Here is a 20,636-nt window from a genome sequence, read left to right as displayed (position 1 = left end):
AAGAAGTTTTCCAGAATTTATGAAACTCTACACCTTGGTAAAGCAGCACCAGGAAAAGAAAGAAAAAGCAGAAGAAAAGTTACTTCCCCTCACCTCTTTGAGTTGAGGTGAGAAGACAGGGAAATAGGACAGGCCTACTGGAGCAGCTAACTTTTAGCTTCCACTGAATTTTCTTTAATCATTACTACACACAACATTACTGTTTAAATAGCTGACTGAATCCTGGGACATTTCAACTCCACTGAAGTACAACTGGTGACATCTTCAGCTTGAGTGTTACACTATAATCCAGTTTCACAACCTCTATTCATGTCAGTCAGTCACAGAAATACTCCAAAGCAGGGCTCTGAAGTTATGTTAAAACTATACTTGAGAGAGAGGAAAAATCTTGTTACTTAGTCTGAACACTGAGTACGAGTTGGGCTTCCCCACTCAAACCAGTGAGATCTAGTCCTTCCATATCAGGAAGGAGTAGCAGAGGTGGGATCATAAGCCCTGTCTACATTATTGAAATTTGTGTGCAATTTTGCACTTGCTGCACATAATATTGTATAAAACCATATGCTCATCTCTACATTCCAAAAGTCCTGTATCATTCTGTATGTGCTTCCAGGTATTTTATTAAATTATGGTAAAACTTTAACATGCATGTGGCAGGGCACTGTTGGTGCCTGCCACTTTAAGGGCTGAGCCAAACAGCCAGCAGGTGCTTGATTACAGCAGCCATTTTAGAACTCTGGCTGCCTATATAAACAGAGCAGTTACCTGCTGTTGGCAGGTAGAAACAGAAACACTGTCTGACTGTATGAAACATCTTGGAGGTAAGGGCAGGTGCTTAGGGGATGGTTTGGGGACACCTGGTCCTAGGCATGACCTAAAACTGTACCCTGCTGGGAGTGGGTGGGGCTTCCAGTGGTGTGGGAGCCTCCAGGAAAATACCAGGCCAGTTACCACCCTGGTGTAAGGCAGGTCAGAGTGGCTCAATAACACTAGCCCCCATATCACTGTGTAGCAGTTGGGGCAAGGCATAGGTACAGCTGCTTGAGCATTCAACTGGGGAGGGAAATGCTGTAGTGCCAGTGAGGAGCCCCAGTGAGGAGGAAACCAGAGGGCTGGGAGCCTGGTGTATATATGTGTGAGTTTGTATAGCGTTGCCCCAGGAGGAGCCAGGGCAAGCTTGGTTCCAGTTGGGTAATTGGCTGGCTGCCACCCCAGTGAGGGTTGTGGGACAGGCCCAAAAGACCATACATCTGCCACCCAAGGTGTGTGCTAGATAAAGCCTATGGCCAAAGTGGCCTGCTCTGAGAGACAGCAAAGCAGTATAAGTTGTTGATGCATAGAAGAGACCTTGTGAGAGGAGGGTATGAATGTGTGTGTGTGCCTGAGGCCTGACAATGAGGGCTAAGTGTGATCTGACTGTAGGCTGGGAGCACTATGTCACCTGGATGCCATCTGCAAGGCTTGGGCTGTGGTGCAGGGGTGGAATGGAGCTGCAGATAGCACCCCCTGGCATTGGGGCAAGAATGGGCAGCCTCCCACCTTACTAGAACCAATTAAGAAACAAGGAGTAGCAGGAGAGGAGGTGGGTAGTTGGCCCAGAAACAGGTGGGTGTGCCAATGGTAGACCGGCCCTGGGAGAGCCCTGTTACAATGTGTCTCTATATACTGTATACACTCTTGCAGATCACATTCTCCCCAAAACTGGGGTATATGAGATTCTGCCAGAAGGTGGGATATACAAGTCAGGCGAATGAGAAACTATTCAATTTTCTCTCAGTACACATGTACACAGCTGATGGAACAGTCAACATTCATAAATCAAACAAACATTTCCACTCCATTATAACAGCATATATGCATAAATACTGATAACAATTTTGAATCTATGTATGAGTATTAAATATTCTTGAGAATTATTTATAATACTTCAACATTGTATATGGATTTTTAACCAGTTATCTGTGACTTGGTGGCCATAGCCATCAAAAAGCTTCAAACTTTTAACATCTTGCACTGAAGTACTAGAGCTATTAAAATGTTGTAAACGCAGTTTGTATTTACAAAATATGAATACACATACACGCATGCATGCACTTTGCTCCCACTCAAAATTGTGACTCTTTCTACTAGAATGCATTTTAAAAAAAAAAACCCTTGCTATATTTATAGCATGTAAAATAAATACCAACCTGCACAATATCCAGAACCATACCAGCAGAAACGGTTCCAAATCCTGCTAGCAAAAATGGTACGAGTATCTGTAATGCCATAATACTACTGGATTCCTTTGGCTGTTTTCTGCTCCCTTCCATGATGACCTCTTCATCACTATCAGTAGATAGGCTGTCACCCTGTAATATGGCATCTCTTTCTGAAGTGTCCGTTCCATCACAATAATTATAGCTGGAAAAATCATCATACTTTGGGCTACAGCTAGATGGACTGTGTCCATTACTACCATGAAAAGTTGGCTCTGAGAAGTGATGGTATTCTAGGTGTTGATCAGATCTAACATTATAATTGAGCCCTGTAGGTTGTAATCCATCTTGCCAGACACCATTCACTTTATGTCTCTCTTCCTGGCTTTTGTGATAAACAATTGGAACCATACTCAACAACAGGTTCAGAAATTTGTCAGACTGAATTGTATTTAGATTTATAGTCCAGTTCGCAAAACGTTCTCCATTATAAGCCTTACTACTTGCTTTTGTTGTGGTAGATCTGCCTTTACGGTTAGTCATACTGTCATAAAAATGTTACCGTGAAGATCAGTTGTTCTTCAGGCTTCAGTGAAGAAGTACAGCTAATGAGGCAAGACAAGGCTCACAATCATTTTATTTTAATTTCAAAATGGCCACTTTATTATGTAGAAAGTATTCTTTCAGCCGAGTATACATCTTGAGCAATTCCATAAGCAAATTTGGATCTGGGGGGAGGAAAAAAAAAGGCAATTTTAAGTCATTTGACATCCTCTCTACCAGGACCTTTTATGGGAATCTTCTGGAAGGGGTAGGAAAAACTAAAAATACAGAAAACTGGGGTCGAGATCTGGTGTCATAGCACTTCATAGGAACATTACAATCTGAAAAAGAGAATGGAAAACAGAATAGATTCTGAGACCACCGCAGTAACCACACAGAAATAAACTGAGACAAAACTGGACGGCAAAAAGTATGCGCGCTACATGGAAAGCTGGGATTTAGAGAATTAAATCACTCAATAAGCAGCTGTGGCTCAGACTTGTGGTAGGCATGGGAACAGACATGAGGGGGCCTTGTGGAGGACTATTACTGAATGCATCACCATAATATTTTACTGAAGATCAAAACAACAATTTCAGATGTGGTAATAGCTAGTAGTTAGTTTACTAACAATTATAGCTTTCATTTGATTTATGTCACTTAACTTTTAATTGACTGTGGTATTTTTTTACCATGGATACAAGTACATAATCAACATGAACAGAAGAACAAAAGGCCAAAAACTATGTATCATAACATTTCTACAGGAGTGGAAGACTGAGTCAATGATACGGGTATGTATGTTTGGTCTTAATCACAGGTGAGAGGGCAGCTCAAATTCAAAACTAGAACTCCCCTTCCCTCAACTGCTTTTAACTCAAGGAGACTTTTGCCAAGAAAACGGCCTAATATTTCAAGAACAGCAATGGAATCAGTCACTTAATTTTTTTTAAGGAATCCAAAATTCTTCAAGGGGAAAAAAAAGTCCCACTTTGCTTTGCTGAACTGAGGATTTCTTTGCTACATGTGCCATACTAGGCTATATCATTTATCACAGGTATTTAAACCATCTCCCTATCCCAGCATTAAAAGAAGCTTCTGCACATAACACTTGCAGAGAATAATCTTCATTGGTGGTAGTAGCGGTATTACAATACCAAGGAGCTCTCTCAAGGGCCAGGACCTTACTGATATCAGAGTTCAATCTTGGAAAAACAGGGCTAGAAGGAACCTTGGGATGAAGGTTGAACCTTGTCCAACCTCTCCTCAAGGCAGGATTATCCCTGACTAAGCCATCTGAAGTCAAGTATTTTGTCCAATAAACTGAACAAACAGAACAAAAAGATGGTCTTTACCCCACACAGCTTGCTATCTAAAGCAGGTGATGAAGCAAAGGAGTACATATTAACCAAAAGTAAAGTAAGATAATATTAGTCAACATGATTGATACTGGTATTGGCACATCAGCAGCCTAACTGTTGTCAAGTGCAGTATAAGCAAAATGGCACTGGAGAGTTTTATGGAAGGATCAGAAGGAGAATAATAAAGTAGCTTTACAGCAATGTATGGTGAACTCCTCCCCAGCCTAAGGCGAAGCATGGGAGAAACTGCAACGGTGCTTATTTGAAAATGTAATAACTTAATGGAAGTTCTCATCATAGGCTGATTAGTGGCAGAGATGCAAAGAGGGTGACATGGAAAATGATGTGCAGCAGCAATCTCAATGAATACATGCAGGATGAGAGTATATTTGTTAAAGCCAGAGGGGAAAAAATGCTCCACTGAGAAATGAGATTATGAGATCCTGTATGAAAAAGTGTCAGATACATCAACAAATAGAGAAGTCTTAATCTTCTTTAGAGATGTTGGAATGAAAAAAATTATATGCAAGAGCTGGATATAGACTGGAGACAGACTTGGAGAGACATCTCTGTTGATTGGGATACTCAGATTATGGACCTGGGTGATAAGCAGGATGTTGTTGAAACTTCCGTTTCCTCACTGAGTTGCATAGCTGTCAGAGAGACGGACTGAAATTTTAGTTTGGACAGAAAATTAGTCTGATGTAAAAAATATACACATTGGCTGCCCAGACAGCAGAACTTGTATTTCTGGGTGAGATTACACAGGCTTGAAATGCAGAGGGAGAAAAGGAAGAGGTGGCTCTATTAGGCCACACTTGTAAATAAAAGTACTATCCTGCGGTGGCGGTCTTTCAGCGCAGCAACTTGTGTGTAGATGCTGATGGGGCTGGCTGGGGCATAAGGATGCTTCAGGAAAAGGGGCTGCCTGCCCGCTAGCCCCACTCTGGAACACTTTCTTGTGCCCCAGCTAGCTCCTCTGCAGCACGCTGAACCAGGTCGGAGCAGCCCTGGGCTAGCAGGCTGACGCCCCGGGGCCTCTAAACTTTTTTTATTTGTTATGGGGAGAGGAAAGATTATAGGAGGCAACAAAGGTGATTCAAGGAGAAGAGATGGCTTATGTTGTATATTTTTTTTTATTGTATTATGTCAACTTCCTCTTTAGAAGAAATCAATTTAACCCCTCTGCAAAGAAAGAATTGGAAACAAGAGGAGGAGAGAGCTGGAGTAGAAGTCTGGCAAACAGATATGGCTGTGACCATGAGTATAGATTCAATTTAGCTGGAGAAATAGACTTGTTCACCTAGAAAAGTGGCAAACTCAGAGGAGAGGAGAATGAATCTGCAGGGAAGGAAGTTGACTTGCTAGTATTATTTCTGTTGGAGATGATTAACAGTGTGAGAGCAAGAGCAAAAGAACTGGATGTTGGCCATGAACTAATGCAGGGTTAGCAAGGCAGATCTGGTGGAATGTGGAGAAAATAAATGAGCTATATAAATGACACTAAGATAAGATGGGGGAGATGAGTGAGAGCTATGACCAGATGAGGATTCATTAACACTTATGGGCTGGAAGCCATTGAAAGCTTCAGTGACGGGCCATAGTAGAGTAGGAACTGATGGGTTCCTACCAGATCTGCAATTTTTGTGGAAACCACAAAATCAGTAGGTCTCTGCAAAAAAGCATGGAGACAAGAAAATATGAAATTGGTGAGGAAAATGGGGCATGAGGGGGCCCATCCACCACAGAAATAGTGACCAGCACTATGCTCACACCACAAAATTGGGAGGCAGCCGCTCTGAATTCAGTATGTCCCACTGATGGGCAATGCTGAAAAATACTAGGTGATTATCAGAGAGGAAGGATTTGGCCACACAGAGGTGAAAGAGTGAGGGAGAGAGGAGTTTTCGGCATGTTAAGTAAATGGCTCTTTTGATCAGTGAAAAGGCTGAATCAGGATAGCAGGTCAAATGCAGACATGAGGGCAAGGAATTGGGAAACTACAGGATCAGATGGATCTTCAACATGAAAGATAGTCATAAAGGATATATGTGGGAGACTCAGAAGGGAAAAAAGGAGAGAGTGATGGCTAGCAGCTGGGTGGATGATAAATGGCAGTAGTGTGGAAGGGGAAACTATAGAAGAGCCAAGTATGGTGGTATACTCACACAGAGGTAAGAGACTGGAAAAGAAGGAGGAAGAGGTTGAAAACAATGGAAACAAGAGAAGCCTAGCTCTTCTACCAGAGTCTGATGTAGGCTGAGGAGTGAGGAAAAAGCCAGAAGCCTTTATAAGAAAGAACACTTGCAGCAACCTTCTCAAAGAGATTTCAGGTGCCTGCAACAGCCAGAAGGTGAAGGGAAAGATATATGAATGACCAGAAGGAATGAATGGCTGTAATCTTTTTTGGGAGGATGTGAACAATCCAGAGACAAAAACAAAAAGAGGAAGAAGGATGGGCAAGACGTTGGGAATAGTGGCACAAAAGAAGCAAAGATGATCATGAAGCTACGCATAGCACATAGAAACCATGAGGGTGAAGAGGAGGCCAGGTCTAAGACAAACTTCATAGATAAGGAGTGTGGGGTGGGGGCAGACATGGAACAAGGGGGAATATCTGAGTGGAGATGGAAGGAAGAGTAGAGGGTAGCAAGAAAGAAAAAATGTAGCATATAGGAAAGAGACATAGATAGGTGCCAGTTGGACAAAACTAAGAAACAAAAAAAATGCATATGACCATACTAGTCACAGAACTGCAGGGGATCCCACTCCATGCACAATCCACAAAGCCCTATGTGGATCCAAAGGCAAAGTCCTGTTTGCTGAATAGTTCAAGCATTACAAGTTTCAAGATGACCACAGAGCATTCGGCCACTAAAACAGAACTATTAACAGATTGTCTGTGGCTGCATGAGCACAAACTTCAAGTTTTATACAGCTACAAAATCTGGAAAATGATTTTCTTACATACTTTGTTACACTGTTAACTGAGATGACAAAGTATTCATGATGGAAGATGAACACAGGACAAAATCTATGGCAGTACTACCACTTCGAGAGGAAACTTCTATGACTCTTGCTGAAGACAATGGCAAAACTTAGTTTTGTTGGTCCAGAACCAAGCTTTTACTGCAATTTCTCCATGATATACTTAACAGAAGTAGCAATATGAAGAATTTATGACTCATGGTGGTGATCCTTGTGTCTATAACCATGTTTAAAAAAATATATATATATATATATATATATATATATATATATATATATATATATAAAAAATATTTTCCAGCACTTTTAAACCACACTATGTCCATGTCCATGTAATTGTATTTGGGGGGATTTTAAAGTAATGTTATGGGAAAATAGTAGTTTTGTTTTTATATTAGGAAGTATTAACACAACTGGAAGTTAAAGTACTAATAAAAATAATTAAAAGGTACAAGAAAAACAAATACATCCAGCTAGCAGGAATTGATGAGTGGGGATACAGCCTTTGCAAAATGTCTGAGAGCAAAATTAGATGATGCTCATATGCCTTGTTTTTTGGGGGGGTTTTTTTGGTTTGGTTTTGTTTCGGGTTTTTTTTTTTTTTTTTTAAACCAAAAAAACTTAGTAACATGAGCAGTTGCACTAATGATAAAGAGCATAATACACAACTAGCACCTCAACTATTTAAACAAATTTTACTGTATTGTAGTAGTTGAAAATTTGAAACTAAGAGTAAGCATTGGGAAAGCAAGGGATTCAAGAATATAATATCCAATGAACAGAATCTGCTTCCCCTGGCCATGCATACACAGGCAAGAATCAGGGAGCTGGAGTTAGCTATAAGTTCTTCAGGTTTTAAATGTTAAATCAAAAATGCAGTTGAGGCTGTGAAGATAAGCTTTAAAATGCTAACCGATACATACAGCCTTCCTGGCTATGGACAAAAATTATACATAAACTGGTATAAATGATTAAAAACTGATTCAAATCTGTAACACAACAGAATTTCAGTTCACATAAACCACTTTCAAAATGGCCAAACCTGTTTTAAGATAAACCTAGACGGATGTAGTACCAGACTCAACTGATTTAGTTTAAATTGGTTTATTCAACTTCTGTCCCAGATTCCCTTCAGATTCAAGTTAACTCTCCAGCAAACCCTGCCTTGCAGGGTGCATGAGCTAGTCTTAGTCCAAGCTGTCTGCTCCAACAGAGCAGGGATGCATGCTCTTGTACTGGGCTGGGCTACTGCAGGCATGTGGCTGCATTTCCAGAATCAAAAGGAAATGTCTGTTTACTTGCTTGGCAGTTCAAACTACACAGCTTAGACCAGTGATTCTCAACCCATGGCCCACAGGCCACTTGTGGCCCATCAGCACACTGCTGCAGCCCATGTGACATCCTGCTTAAAAAAAACAAAAACAAAAAAAAAAGTAAATATTGCTACCCGTGGCTTGCTGGAGTAAGGGATCCAGGTTTTCTGTCTGGGGGGGGACACACACAGATTTCCTCCCTTTTAAGGAGAAAATGCAGGAAACAGTGGGTTTCCTGTTGCAGGCTGGCAGAGTTCCTGCCTGCAAGGGGCTGCTTGGGGCTGTGGGGAGCAGGGAAAGAGGGTAATTGGAGGCGGGGGATGCCCCATTCATGTGCATGCATACACATGCATGTGGCAGCCAGGCAGCATGGACAGCAGCTCCCACAGAGCCCTCCAGGTAAGTCTATGGAGGGGGTGGGAAGGAACAGATTGAGACCCCCATGGGAAGGGAGGGAGTACAGTAGGTCAGGGCAGGGCTGGGGCGGTGTATGGGGCTTGGGGTCAGGGCAAGAACATGACTGGAGCTAACAAAAAAAGTTAGTAATTTAAAAACAAACGTCCACCTCCTGGTTGTCATCCATTTGTTTATATTCTGTCAGAAATGGGCTGAATCTTTGGTCAAATAGAAAAAGTGAAAACACCTGCATTTGAGTGTGAAAGGGAATGAAACGACAGAACTACCAAGTTTTCCTCAAAGCAAATGAGATTCCACAGAAATCTGAGTGGGACACCTGTGTGCATGAGACACTTCTGCTGTGCTCCAGTGAGAGCATGAAAAGCTTCAGAAATTCAGAACTATACCAAAATGTAAAAAATGGTTGTTCTGCTTACCAGACAAATTAAGGGCTTGTTTAGACATTCAGTTATGCAGGAACAAGGGCATCTCATTTTTCCTTTATCTTAACCAATTATCTCTATCTTAATAGTTTAACCTTTTGCTTCTGAATAAAAGTGTCCATGCATGGAACAATTCAGGAATAACCTATTCTGAATAATTCCATATGTAGACAAGTCTAATAGTACAAATTATTTGCTATATCAGCTTGTTTTGATATGGATAGGATGAGACCTGTATTTGGCTCTGAAAAGAAGTGTGAAAATTCTTTTAAGTGAAAGTGTTGAGGAAAGAATATAAGCACATATATTTAAATATGCATATACAGAATGCAACAGTAAACATACAGCAGATGATTCTTTGTAAGGAACAAAAATAATCACAACACAAAGTAAAGTGTCCAAGCATAAGAGGTGCAATTCTCATCAATACAATAAAGGCAACCACTTAGCTGAGTAGCATGGTTTTGCAAAGTTCCAAAATAAATCAAAAGCAAAATGCATCCATGAATATGTAAACTGAGAATTAAGTGCTGATGAAAATATTAAAAGACAGCTTTATTTAGGACTTGGTATGCTTACAAAACAAAGCAAATATAGTTTTTGAAGTTTTGCAACACTGGAAACTAAAGAAATTTCAAAATAGAGGCTGTAGTTCAGTGCAAAATAATTATGGCTCAGATTCTCTAACACCAGGCAATAACTCATTTCTTAAACTAGATTCGTTTCATACTGTTGTCAGAAAAAATCCCATATGCTAAACTGATAATTCTGCATAAGGGACAGATACCACTCAAACAAACCTGAAAAACTGGAAAAGGAATACTCCAGTTTTGGAGTAGGAATACAGGAGTGGAATACCAGCCTAAAATACAAATGATCGCATCTGTGTATTTATATTGCCACAGTACAGAATGAGAGAGGTTCTCTTTCCCCTATAAAATTGTTAAACAATCAATTAAAGTATAATATATTAGCTCAGTTGGTTGGAGCATGGTGCTAATAACACCAAGATGGCAAATTCAATCCCCAGTTGGTCTGGATGAGCTCTTGAGGGCCCTTCCTACCTTACTTCTCTATGAAATAATATTGGCAGTGCCATCAGAAAGAGATGAATTACATAGTTCCATTAATACTGAAAATAAAGGTGTGTGTATTTATATACAGATTAGAAAGGTTTGAATTGGGACATCATATGAAAATGCCTGACTGCAATGGGTTAAGATGAACAGGAACAAAGCACTCTTATTTACAAAGTTATTAAGAACAAGAGGTAAGTGATAAGGAAATCTGACCAAACTCAAGAAAAGACAAACAGAAAGCTACTGGAACAAGGAAACTGCAGAGAACCTTGAGCATGTTAACATATTTAAGCAAATTCAGCCCAAACTAAGATACTCCACTCAGTCTGTTATTTCAGGGCAATACAGAACAGACAACTGGAAAGAGAACAGCTTCTACAGATAGGGGGGAAAAAAACACTATTGAAGAAGCACGAATACTGAACTATTTTAAGGTTAACAAATAGCCTAAAATTTCAGTTGATACAAACTTGCATCTTATGACTGCAACAGAACCCTGTTGGCAATGGATCCTTGTTCACATTGCACCAACCATCAGTGCTTGGTTCACACCAGGGAAACTAATGACCATCCTAAGAAACTGAATTCTGCTGATAAAGCCACTGATAAATTCTACGTGTGTATGTGCAGCTTCAGCATTCATGTGGCCAGGAATGCAGCTGGACAGGTTGGAGAGCAGCACCAGCCAGTAAATCGGGGGGGGGGGGGAATGGGTATGGATGGGGGCGCAGACTGGAGGGAGTATGGGCCAGGGCTCCACTTTGTGGGGAGGGGAGGCGAGGGGGGGGTAGGCACGTGGTGGCACTGGGAGGGGACTATGGGGAATTCTGGGGTGGCCTTAGCCCACCTTGTAGCCCACCTTCCCAGCGCCACTGCTGCCCTGTCCCACCCACAGCCCCAGCCCAGCCCTCCCACCAGGAAGAGGCCACCATGACCCCTGGCCCTAAGCCCTCAGGAGACAGCCCACCCTCATCCCATGCACAAATCTAGGGGCACATGCCCTGCATGCCTCCTCTGGGGCTGCACACAGCAGCAGGGAAGCACCCCCACCCCTGTACCCCATGAATGAGTCATTTGCAGCTCCATCCCATGCCCTTCCCCTGCTGAGCAGTGCCTGCCCCAGCCCCAGCCCTAGCCCCACTCCCTCTCTCACCATGAGGGCCTTGATCTGGCCTCCTCAGCACCCCTTCCCTCTCCCATGCCCCTTCCTCCTCACAGACCTACCAGCAAGAGGCTCTCCAAGCTTTGGGGCTGCATATAGGCAATAGGATTGGTATTGGCTGATATGGCTGGTTAATAATCAGCCATCTGAATCAGCCAAAAATAACTGTATCAGTGCACCCTTCCTGCAGACATGTTAAGGTGCACACCAGAGTAATCTATGACAGGGTATAATTTCTACAATTTTCTCACAAGGAAACTTTAACTAGAAGCAGAGTGGCTTACTACAAAGTAAAACTGGATATCATGTCTCTGTTCTACTTTTACACTGGTGTGTAAAAAGTGTCACATGTCTCTGCTCTCAGTTACTCCCCTTTTCCAAAATAAAATATGAAAAGTTGAGAAAAGAAATTAGATAACCAAGAGTCACCACAATTTAAGTATACTTATGTATGACTGTCCAGCAGTAAAAAGCCAGATACCTCCAAGCATGAAAAGCTGCATACACTCATTCAAATAATCTGGGACAATGTTCCCAGGTTTGTTTTCCTGGTAGGCAGCTGAGGAGAGGAGGGAAGGGTGTCCATACATCTCAGCACACTTGGCAGGCTTCCTTAGTCTGTCTGGCAACAGATGGCAGCAGACACAGCTGGTGAACTTGGACTGCTTAAGTGGTGGAGCATCCCATGGGAGCAGCGGGGGGAGGGGAAGGGGTCTGCAGCCAGAATGCCCCCACTCCCAGATGGCTGCAACCCCTTCCTCCTCCAACTCCTATGGGACACTTCATCAGCTGAGCCTGGATGTTAGCAATGCATAGCACCAACCTGATTGACTGGTCCAGACTGCTCATGACCGACTCTACCCAGAGTATTTTAACCCTGGCTGTTCCTAGGGTTTCAATCACAATTTCACATTTTTTCATGAAAAATCATGAAATTACGAGATTTTCCCAAAACATGCAATTTGCCAAAAAATGCCGATGTATGGCCACTTGCTAGGGAATTCCCCAGCAAATAGCCATATCATGGCATTTTGTTGCAACAAGATGGCTGCTGAAGGCATCCCCCAACCTGCAGCAAAAGCCTAGCAGCCTGGGGAAAGGGGAAGCAGGGCACTAAAGGGAAAGAGGGACAAGAAAGCTTGGGGATGGGTAAAGGAGAGGCTGTTTGCTCCTCCAGGCATGAAAATGGGTGCAGGGGGGGTTGAGGGTGCCTGGGGGCTGCCTTGGCACTGAGCTCATTGTCATCACTGCTTATTGGCTGATGCTGAGCTCAGTGTCAGACTCACTGCTGATTGGCTGAGAGACCAGCAGAGCAGAACACCATTTTTAAAAAGGGAATTTCCTCCCTGCCTGTCAAAAACAATGCGGGGCAGACACCTACTATCATTGGTCTTGCCTCTTCCAGTGAGGTGGGGAGGAAGATGGGGGTGGGGCTTTTCAATAATAATCAGAGGCCTTGGGAGCAAGGTCTCTGCTGCTGCAATTAAACCTGGCCCTAAACCTTCCCCCTCAGCCAATCGGGGGGGGGGGGGCGCCATGATGTGGGTGTGAAAGTGGAGGTTCCTACCATGATTGGACTAAGATATTAGTGAACTGAGCCCGTGATTTAAATTAGGCCCTAGTTGTTCCCATAATTTTTATCCTGGAGTGGCCATTTTTTCCCTGGGAGAAAAAGCCTGGACACCTGTACACTCATGGTTTCTCCTGGGAGAGCAGTAACTCCCCAAGAGAAAATGAATGTCTGTACAAGGCCCTTCTCACTTAGAAGTAAGCCCACTGATTTTCAGGAGGATAGAATTTGGCAAATAAAAGTAAAGTAGCAAGCTCAATAAAGAAAGCCTTGAAAACAGGATAAATGTTCTCTATAACCTTTTCAATTGCACTTTTATGTCTCTGGAAGGCATATTACCATTGTGTGACTACCAAGGGCAAACCCAGTCTTTAACTTCTGCATGTCTCCCCACTTGTAATATAAAGATATTAAACCTTCATCAGTATTACAGATAATACATATGGTTTACAGCCTCAATTAAGCAAAACCTTAACTATGTTCTTAAAGTGCTCTGTGAAATCAGGGCCTAAAGCTATATATATATATTACTGTTTAGGTACTCCCCGGTCATTCAAAAATCACAGAAGGACAAAGGACCAATTTAAAAAAAATAGCAGACATTAGTTTAAAGTTTAGTTTAGAGTTCCTATTTTTTGTATTTAGGCTACAAATACATGTTCATAGATTTCATAGACATTAGGGCTGGAAGGGACCTCAGGAGATCATCGAGTCCAGCCCCCTGCCCAAAGGACAGGAAGTCAGCTGGGGTCATAGGATCTCAGCAAGATAAGCATCCAATTTACTCTTGAAGGTGTTCAATGTAGGTGCTTGAACCACCTCCGCTGGCAGACTGTTCCAGACCTTGGGGGCTCGGACAGTAAAGAAATTCTTCCTTATGTCCAGCCTGAAACGGTCTTGCAGGAGTTTGTGACCGTTCGACCTCGTCATCCCTTGGTGCGCTCTGGTGAACAAACGTTCCCCCAGATCCTGGTGTTCACCCCTGATAAACTTATAGGTGGCCATCAGATCACCCCTGAGCCTGCGCTTTTCCAGGCTAAAGAGTCCCGTGGCTCTCAGCCTGTCATCGTAAGATCTGTTTTCCTGACCTCTGATCATGCGCATGGCTCTCCTCTGGACTCTCTCAAGCTTCTCCACATCCTTTTTGAATTGTGGATCCCAAAACTGGACGCAGTACTCCAGCTGCGGCCTCACCAAGGCCGAGTACAAGGGGAGAATGACGTCCCGGGATTTGCTCGAGAAGCATCTATGGATGCAAGCCAGCGCTTTGGTCGCTTTACTAGCCGCAGCATCGCATTGCATTATCATGTTCATCTTGTGGTCAATGATGACCCCCAAGTCTCTTTCTTCTGTAGTGCTAACCAACGTAGCACTGCTGAGCCTATAAGGGTGCTGCAGGTTTTTCCTCCCAAGGTAGAGAACCTTGCATTTTTCGGTGTTAAACACCATCAGGTTCTCGTCTGCCCATTTGCTGAGCTTGTCCAGGTCAGCCTGGATCACCTGCCTGTCCTCTGGCGTGGATGCTTTGCCCCAAAGTGGTGTCATCGGTGAACTTGGCCAGTCCACTCCTGACTCCAATGTCCACATCGTTAATAAAGATGTTGAACAGTATGGGTCCCAGGACAGAGCCTTGAGGGACCCCACTGGTCACAGGGCACCACAATGAGTGACTGCCATCAATAACAACCCTCTGGGTCCGACCACGGAGCCAATTTCCCAGCCAGCGGATCGTGGTGGAGCCAAGGCCGCAACTGGCCAGTTTGGCCAAGAGGTGATCATGGGAAACCAGATGAAAAGCTTTTTTGAAGTCAAGATATATGACATCAACCTCTTCTCCCTTGTCCAGGTGATAGGTCACCTGGTCATAGAAGGAAATGAGATTGGTCAAACAAGACCTACCCGCAACAAACCCGTGCTGGCTATCCCTTAGACTGTTAGCCTGGGCCAGTCCCTCAAGGATGGCCTCCTTAATAAACTTTTCTAGGATCTTCCCCAGGGTAGAAGTCACGCTAATGGGCCTGTAGTTAGCCGGATCCACTCTCCTCCCTTTTTTGAAGATCGGCACCACATTGGCCTTCTTCCAGTCTTCGGGCACTACACCAGAGCGCCAGGAGTTTTCAAAGATCCGTGCCAGGAGCTGGGCTATGACGCTTGCCAGCTCCTTGAGTACCCTGGGGTGCAGATTGTCAGGGCCGGCTGACTTGAAGGTATCCAGCTTCTCAAGGTGTTCCTTCCTGAGGTCAGCATTTATGGAGGGTAGGGGATCCCCCTCACCCAGATTTCCCTGTCCCATAGCAGGCATGGGCATCCCATGTGACTGATGAAAGACTGACACAAAGTACCTATTTAATAGGTTGGCTTTTTCCTGGGCGTCAGTTGTCAGTTGCCCCATCTGGTTTAGCAGGGGTCCAACATTGCCCTTGCTTTTCCTCCGGCTCCCCACATATCTGAAAAAGGACTTTTTGTTGTCCTTGATGCCTGAAGCTAGTTGGAGTTCAGTTGCAGCCTTGGCTTTCCTGGTTTGCTCCCTGCAGGACCGGACCAGCGCGAAGTAATCCTCCTTGGAGGTGAATCCCATCCTCCATCCTTTGTAGGCTTTCCTTTTTAGCCGCAGGAGGTCCGCTAGGTCCCTGGAGAGCCAGGGGGGCTGCTGTGCCTTCTTGCTGCCTTTCCTCCATGTTGGAATAGATTTAGCTTGTGCACTGAGGATCGCTTCCTTGAGAAGCAACCACTCTTCTTGAACTCCCATCTCCCTGGGGTCATGGTCCCTGAGGGCCTGACCGACTAGCCTCTTGAGCTTGTCAAAGTCGGCTTTTCTGAAGTCAAGGACTTCTGTGTTGCTGACTGACTTGCCAGCTTTACGGCAGATGGTGAAGGTGATCAGCTCGTGGTCGCTGTCACCCAGCTTCCCATTGATCACTAGGTCATCGATTCGGTCGTCCCCCGTAGCCAGTACCAGGTCGAGCAGCGCTTTGCCTCTCGTTGGCCCATAGACTTCTTGAGTCAGGTAGAGGTCATCCACGCACGAGAGAAAGCTTTGCGACCGCTCAGATTTTGCTGAGTGATCTTCCCAGGAGATGTCCGGGTAATTGAAGTCACCCATGACAACCAAGGTCCTGGAGCAAGCGGCCTCAGTCAGTTCCCAGGCGAACTCCTGGTCAAGCTCAGGACTTTGAGTGGGAGGTCTGTAGTAGACTCCCACCATTGTGTCCCCTGTGCCGTATTCCCCACGAATTTTTACCCAGAGGGTCTCTAACTGTCCAAAATGTTTTCTCCCAGGACAAAGTGAAATTGTTCAGACATCCATGTTTATTGTCCTGGGACAAGCTCTAAAAAGGTTCATGGTATAAGAAGTGCTAGCAGTTTGTCCCAGGACAGCACGAAGTTCATCTGAATGGCTGTCCTAGGATTTCAGAAAACCAGCAGTGTCTTCAACTGTTCACTAAGCCCTGATTGGAAGGGTGATGTGTGTACATACCAATCTTGGGACATTTCTGTTTCAGAACAGACAGGCACAACTTGTCCTGGGACAAATGCAACATTTGTTCCTACTCTTAATGTTTCTGTTGCGCTTACAATATCCATACCATTTAAATGCTGATTTATAAGAAAACTGTGACAAACATGCAGCAATTTTGGCACAGCATTGTAATCATACCTGTCTAAAAAGCACTAAATAGAAAACCTAGCTCTAGCAAAGAGTCTAGATCAGTGGTCCTCAACTTTTTTGCCAGGTGGATCCATGGGGCAGATCTAGCTGGTGTTCCCAAACTGGTGCCTGGCTGGTCATGGAGGGCATTAGGTGGCTGCATGGAGGGAAGCTGGCTCCAGTGCAGCCCCACAGGGAAAAAGAACTTGACCCAGCCCAGTGGAGTGAGGAGGAGGTGTGGCCAGGCCCCAACTCAGCCCTATGGGGAGGAAAGGGGCATGGCCTAGCCCCAATCCAAAAGCTGGGGTGCTGGGTTGGGCATGACCCAGCCCCACAGGGGCTTGGGAATTTGGCAGGGGGTAGAGTGGTCATATTAATGGACACCTCTGGTCTAAATATTCCCCAGCAAACACTCAGGGATTATTACAGGACAATGGGAGTACACGTGGTCCCAATAGTGCGACTCTAGCTGTAGTTACCACACTAGTTCTGGACTAATACAACCTACATGCTTTATACTTCAGCTTTTGATGCTGGCCCAAAGAAAGGGAGAAAAGCAGTGAGAAGGAAAGACAAACATGGATTTTAGCTGGCATACTCTTTTTCTTTGCACGTGTGCAGAGAGCATGTTAGCTCAGCTAGAAGGACCCAGGGACATCCAGAAATGTTGTCAGATGTGCTCAGCAGCTGTTCCCAAAGCTGTATAAGAGGTTTTTTAGCAGGTCACATCCAATCAGAGAGCCCAGCCAATCAGAGTAAGGACATGGGAATGGTTATAAATAAAGGAAGTCCTGTAAATCCAGAGGTTGGCTGTCTGTCGTAGGGTTTCTGCTTATATAACACTTGTATCATTTTGCATACCGCTACACACTTCCTTTTTTTTTGACAGCAGCTGAGAAAAGCTTGGCAACAAGTTTAACGGCTGGAAAGTCCACAGCTGTGAAAACCCCAAATTGCTTGTTTGCTGACACAGTTCTGTAGTGTTTTGAGAAAGATAGGGGAGAGCAGTACTTTATAAACCAGCCAGTTCAGAGAGGCATGAGCTTTCATAAGCAACAACCTACTTTGTCAGAGCCTATTTCAGGTGCCAGATGTCAGATGCCTCACATAGCATGCAACAAAGACTGTTGCCTATGAAAGCTCACAAGATGATAAACCTCTAAGAAGCCATGCTGCCTTACCTTCTGCCCAACTTCAGACTAACACAATTAACCAACTCCCTGAAGTATTCAGAGAAAACGGATATGCGGCCACTCTTATGAAGCTTTAAAGGTGATGCACTCCTTACAGCCACAATACAAATACATGAATGGGTTAACTAGTGGAAGTTTCTCTGCCCTGACTGAAAAAGGGAGGGTGTGGGAGCTGCCTTTAAATGAGCTAAGTTTTCCATTGATGCAGGTCTGCTCCCGACGAGGTTTTTAATCTCTGGATGAGCCAAGGGCAATTTCCCCTCAGTTTTTCAGGTAGCAACCGAACATAATCTACTTGTGTCAAGCGGCCACAATGCATCTTGCTTGAAGTCTGAGGTGCACCAACAGATTCTCTGCTTGTATTGCTTTTGTTTAAAAGTTAATAATGAAGTTCCAAATACAGCTTACAATGTTGTGAGTGAATTCAGTATTTATTACAAAAGTGCCTGATACCCTTTCTAGGACTTGGGTGACTAGTACTGACACCTATTTATCAAGGTTTTATATACAAGCTGCTCCTGAGGTTTAAGATTCTGGCATCCTTTCCGAAAAGAAAGGGCTGCATCTGGCCGTTGCTTCAGCAGAAAGTTAAGCAGTGCACAGGAAGAACTGGTATGCAATAGCTCATACATAACATCGCCCCAGCATTCCTTTACTCTGGTATGAGCACAGTCCAAAGCCTGCAAACGGAGAACAAAGAACTGACTGGACTTAGGAGAACAAACCGCCTCAAGCAAAGGAGAGAGAGAAAATGGAAACACTCCTGCCCTGAGCTCTGGGGCAATTAGAAAAGCACAACCAGCTTATGTGCCCCTTCACAGAACATCAGGGAAGGCAGACAGGGAAGCAGACCTTTCCTTGTCTTAACATTTCTTTTTATATGTTATATTTTGTCCATAACGAAAAGCTGGCTTTCAGACAGACCTTTAGTCACTGCTTTTGCCATTTGGCAGGAACTCCTGAAGGAAAGCTAGGCCAGCTGAGAGGCAGGATGCTGTAGCTTAGGATCGAGTTTAAAGGCCACACCAGGGCCTGATTCCAGCCCAGGACAGTAAAGGCAGGAGACCTGCTACCCAAGTGAGGGGCATTCAGAGAGACCAGAGAGGTGCAGCCAGATCTGGCACTGCAGCTATGGGAATTAGCCACTGAAGGGGCATATCTACATGTTCATTAATGTGCTTTAGGTCCAGTGTATTAAGTTTAGTACCAAAGGACATTTTTACACATGTAAGCATCTGGCACTGTGATGCTTACAGTTGTACAAGTGGCAAAATGTGCATCAGTGCTGAGAAATGGTGGTGATGCACTTTTGAATGAAAACAGGGGTTGTCACTGGGGGTACGTGTACCCCTGGGGTACTTTGAAAGGTCCCAGGGGGTAGACGGCGGTGGGCAGGGGTGGAGTGCCACCACCCCATGCTGTTGCCTCACAAGAGCAGGGCCACGGTGGGGTGAGAGCAGGGTCATACAGATGCTATGCTGCTGCCGCTCACCACACCCCCACTCCACATCCGGCCACTAGCCACCGCATCCTCTGTGCCCCACATCCAGCCACTTGCCATCCCCATTCCACATCTGGCTACTTGCCACCCCCACCCCCAGGGTACACTTATTAAAGGGGGCCATCAGGGGTACACCGATTAAAAAAGATTGAAAACCCCTGAACTAAAACATATAGAAGGTGCTTTGTTCAAAAGCACACCACCGGCATTTTCTGCGTGCTGACACATATTTTGCCACCTATACAACTACACGTGGCGCAGTGCAGTTTGCTTCAGCTTGCAGCGCATCTCCACCCCCTCATGAGACAAAAAAGTATGTGTATAAATGCCCTCTGACATGAGGTGCTACAGAAAGGCGCATTAGGCTGCCCGAATACACAGTAGCAAAAGCAAATGCCTTTTTAGAGACACCTAATGCGCAGTAAACTAATGCTACTGCACATTAGCATGTGAGCACTGTTTTTGCCGTGACACGTTAATGTACAGTAGAATAGGTTACGTATAGACGGGCCTGAGAAGGAGAGGCTACCAATGGCCCAATTCCCCAGCTCTGTCCTCACAGTCATAGAGCAGGGCTGGAAGGGACCTCCCGAGGTCACATCTAGTTCAACCCCTGCCTGAGGCAGGCGTGTCCCTCTCCAAACCATATGTACAGCCATAGTCTCAGCTCCACGCAGACTTCACACCCTCCCCTGCCACTGGTAAAGCAGGGGAACCACTGCCATTTGTCTATTAAATGCTGTCGATATACGCTGAGGAGAGCTCCTCCGTTGTGTGACGCTTCCCCCAGGGCGGCAGCTTGACCCCCAGCCTCAGCCCAGGGGGGCAAGCTGCTGAGAAGCAGGGAAAGGGGACAGGGATCAAAGCTGGGGAGGGCAGTGCCAGTCCTTGCCTGCCCAGAGGCTGCAGACAGGTGACCCTGCAGAGGGCAGTGCTGGGGGGGACACCTGCCTGGGTGTCGGGGTACACGGGGGGGGGGCAGACAGAACAGGGCGGGGGTTCCCCGGGGTCCTGCCCGCAGGGAGGGGGGCAGATAGGGGCCTCCCCCTCTTTGCAAACTTTTCCGCGCGGGCCCGCTTTACCTGGGCGGACGCCCCATGGCGGGGGAGGCGGCGGAGGGAGCAGGGCGCTGTCGGCTCGCGCCAGGGACCAGTCGGGCGGCGCTGACAGCTCGCAGGAAGGATGAACGGGGGGAGGGGCGCCCACTGAGCATGCGCCAACCCGGGGATGAGTGCGGGGG

The 20,636-nt window shown here is 45.1% G+C and overlaps 1 protein-coding gene across 2 annotated transcripts in view; it reads right to left on the bottom strand.

Moving 5' to 3' along the window:
• SLC41A2 (solute carrier family 41 member 2) overlaps positions 1-20,636 on the bottom strand; it is a 93,495-nt gene extending 72,859 nt beyond the window's left edge. For both annotated transcript variants that reach the window (XM_090043184.1, XM_090043185.1), the window contains exons 1-2: positions 20,479-20,636; positions 2,190-2,926 (exon numbers count right to left, since the gene is read on the bottom strand). In XM_090043184.1, coding sequence (XP_089899310.1) covers positions 2,190-2,741 — 552 coding nt within the window. In that variant the 5' untranslated portion in view covers positions 2,742-2,926; positions 20,479-20,636. The remainder of the gene's footprint in view (positions 1-2,189; positions 2,927-20,478) is intronic.

The sequence above is a fragment of the Crocodylus siamensis genome, chromosome 4 (assembly GCF_052110815.1).
Source record: "Crocodylus siamensis isolate JL-2025a chromosome 4, ASM5211081v1, whole genome shotgun sequence".
Taxonomy (NCBI): domain Eukaryota; kingdom Metazoa; phylum Chordata; order Crocodylia; family Crocodylidae; genus Crocodylus; species Crocodylus siamensis.
The sequence above is the reverse complement of the archived record's forward strand: the minus strand, read 5'-3'. Positions and strand labels throughout refer to the sequence as shown.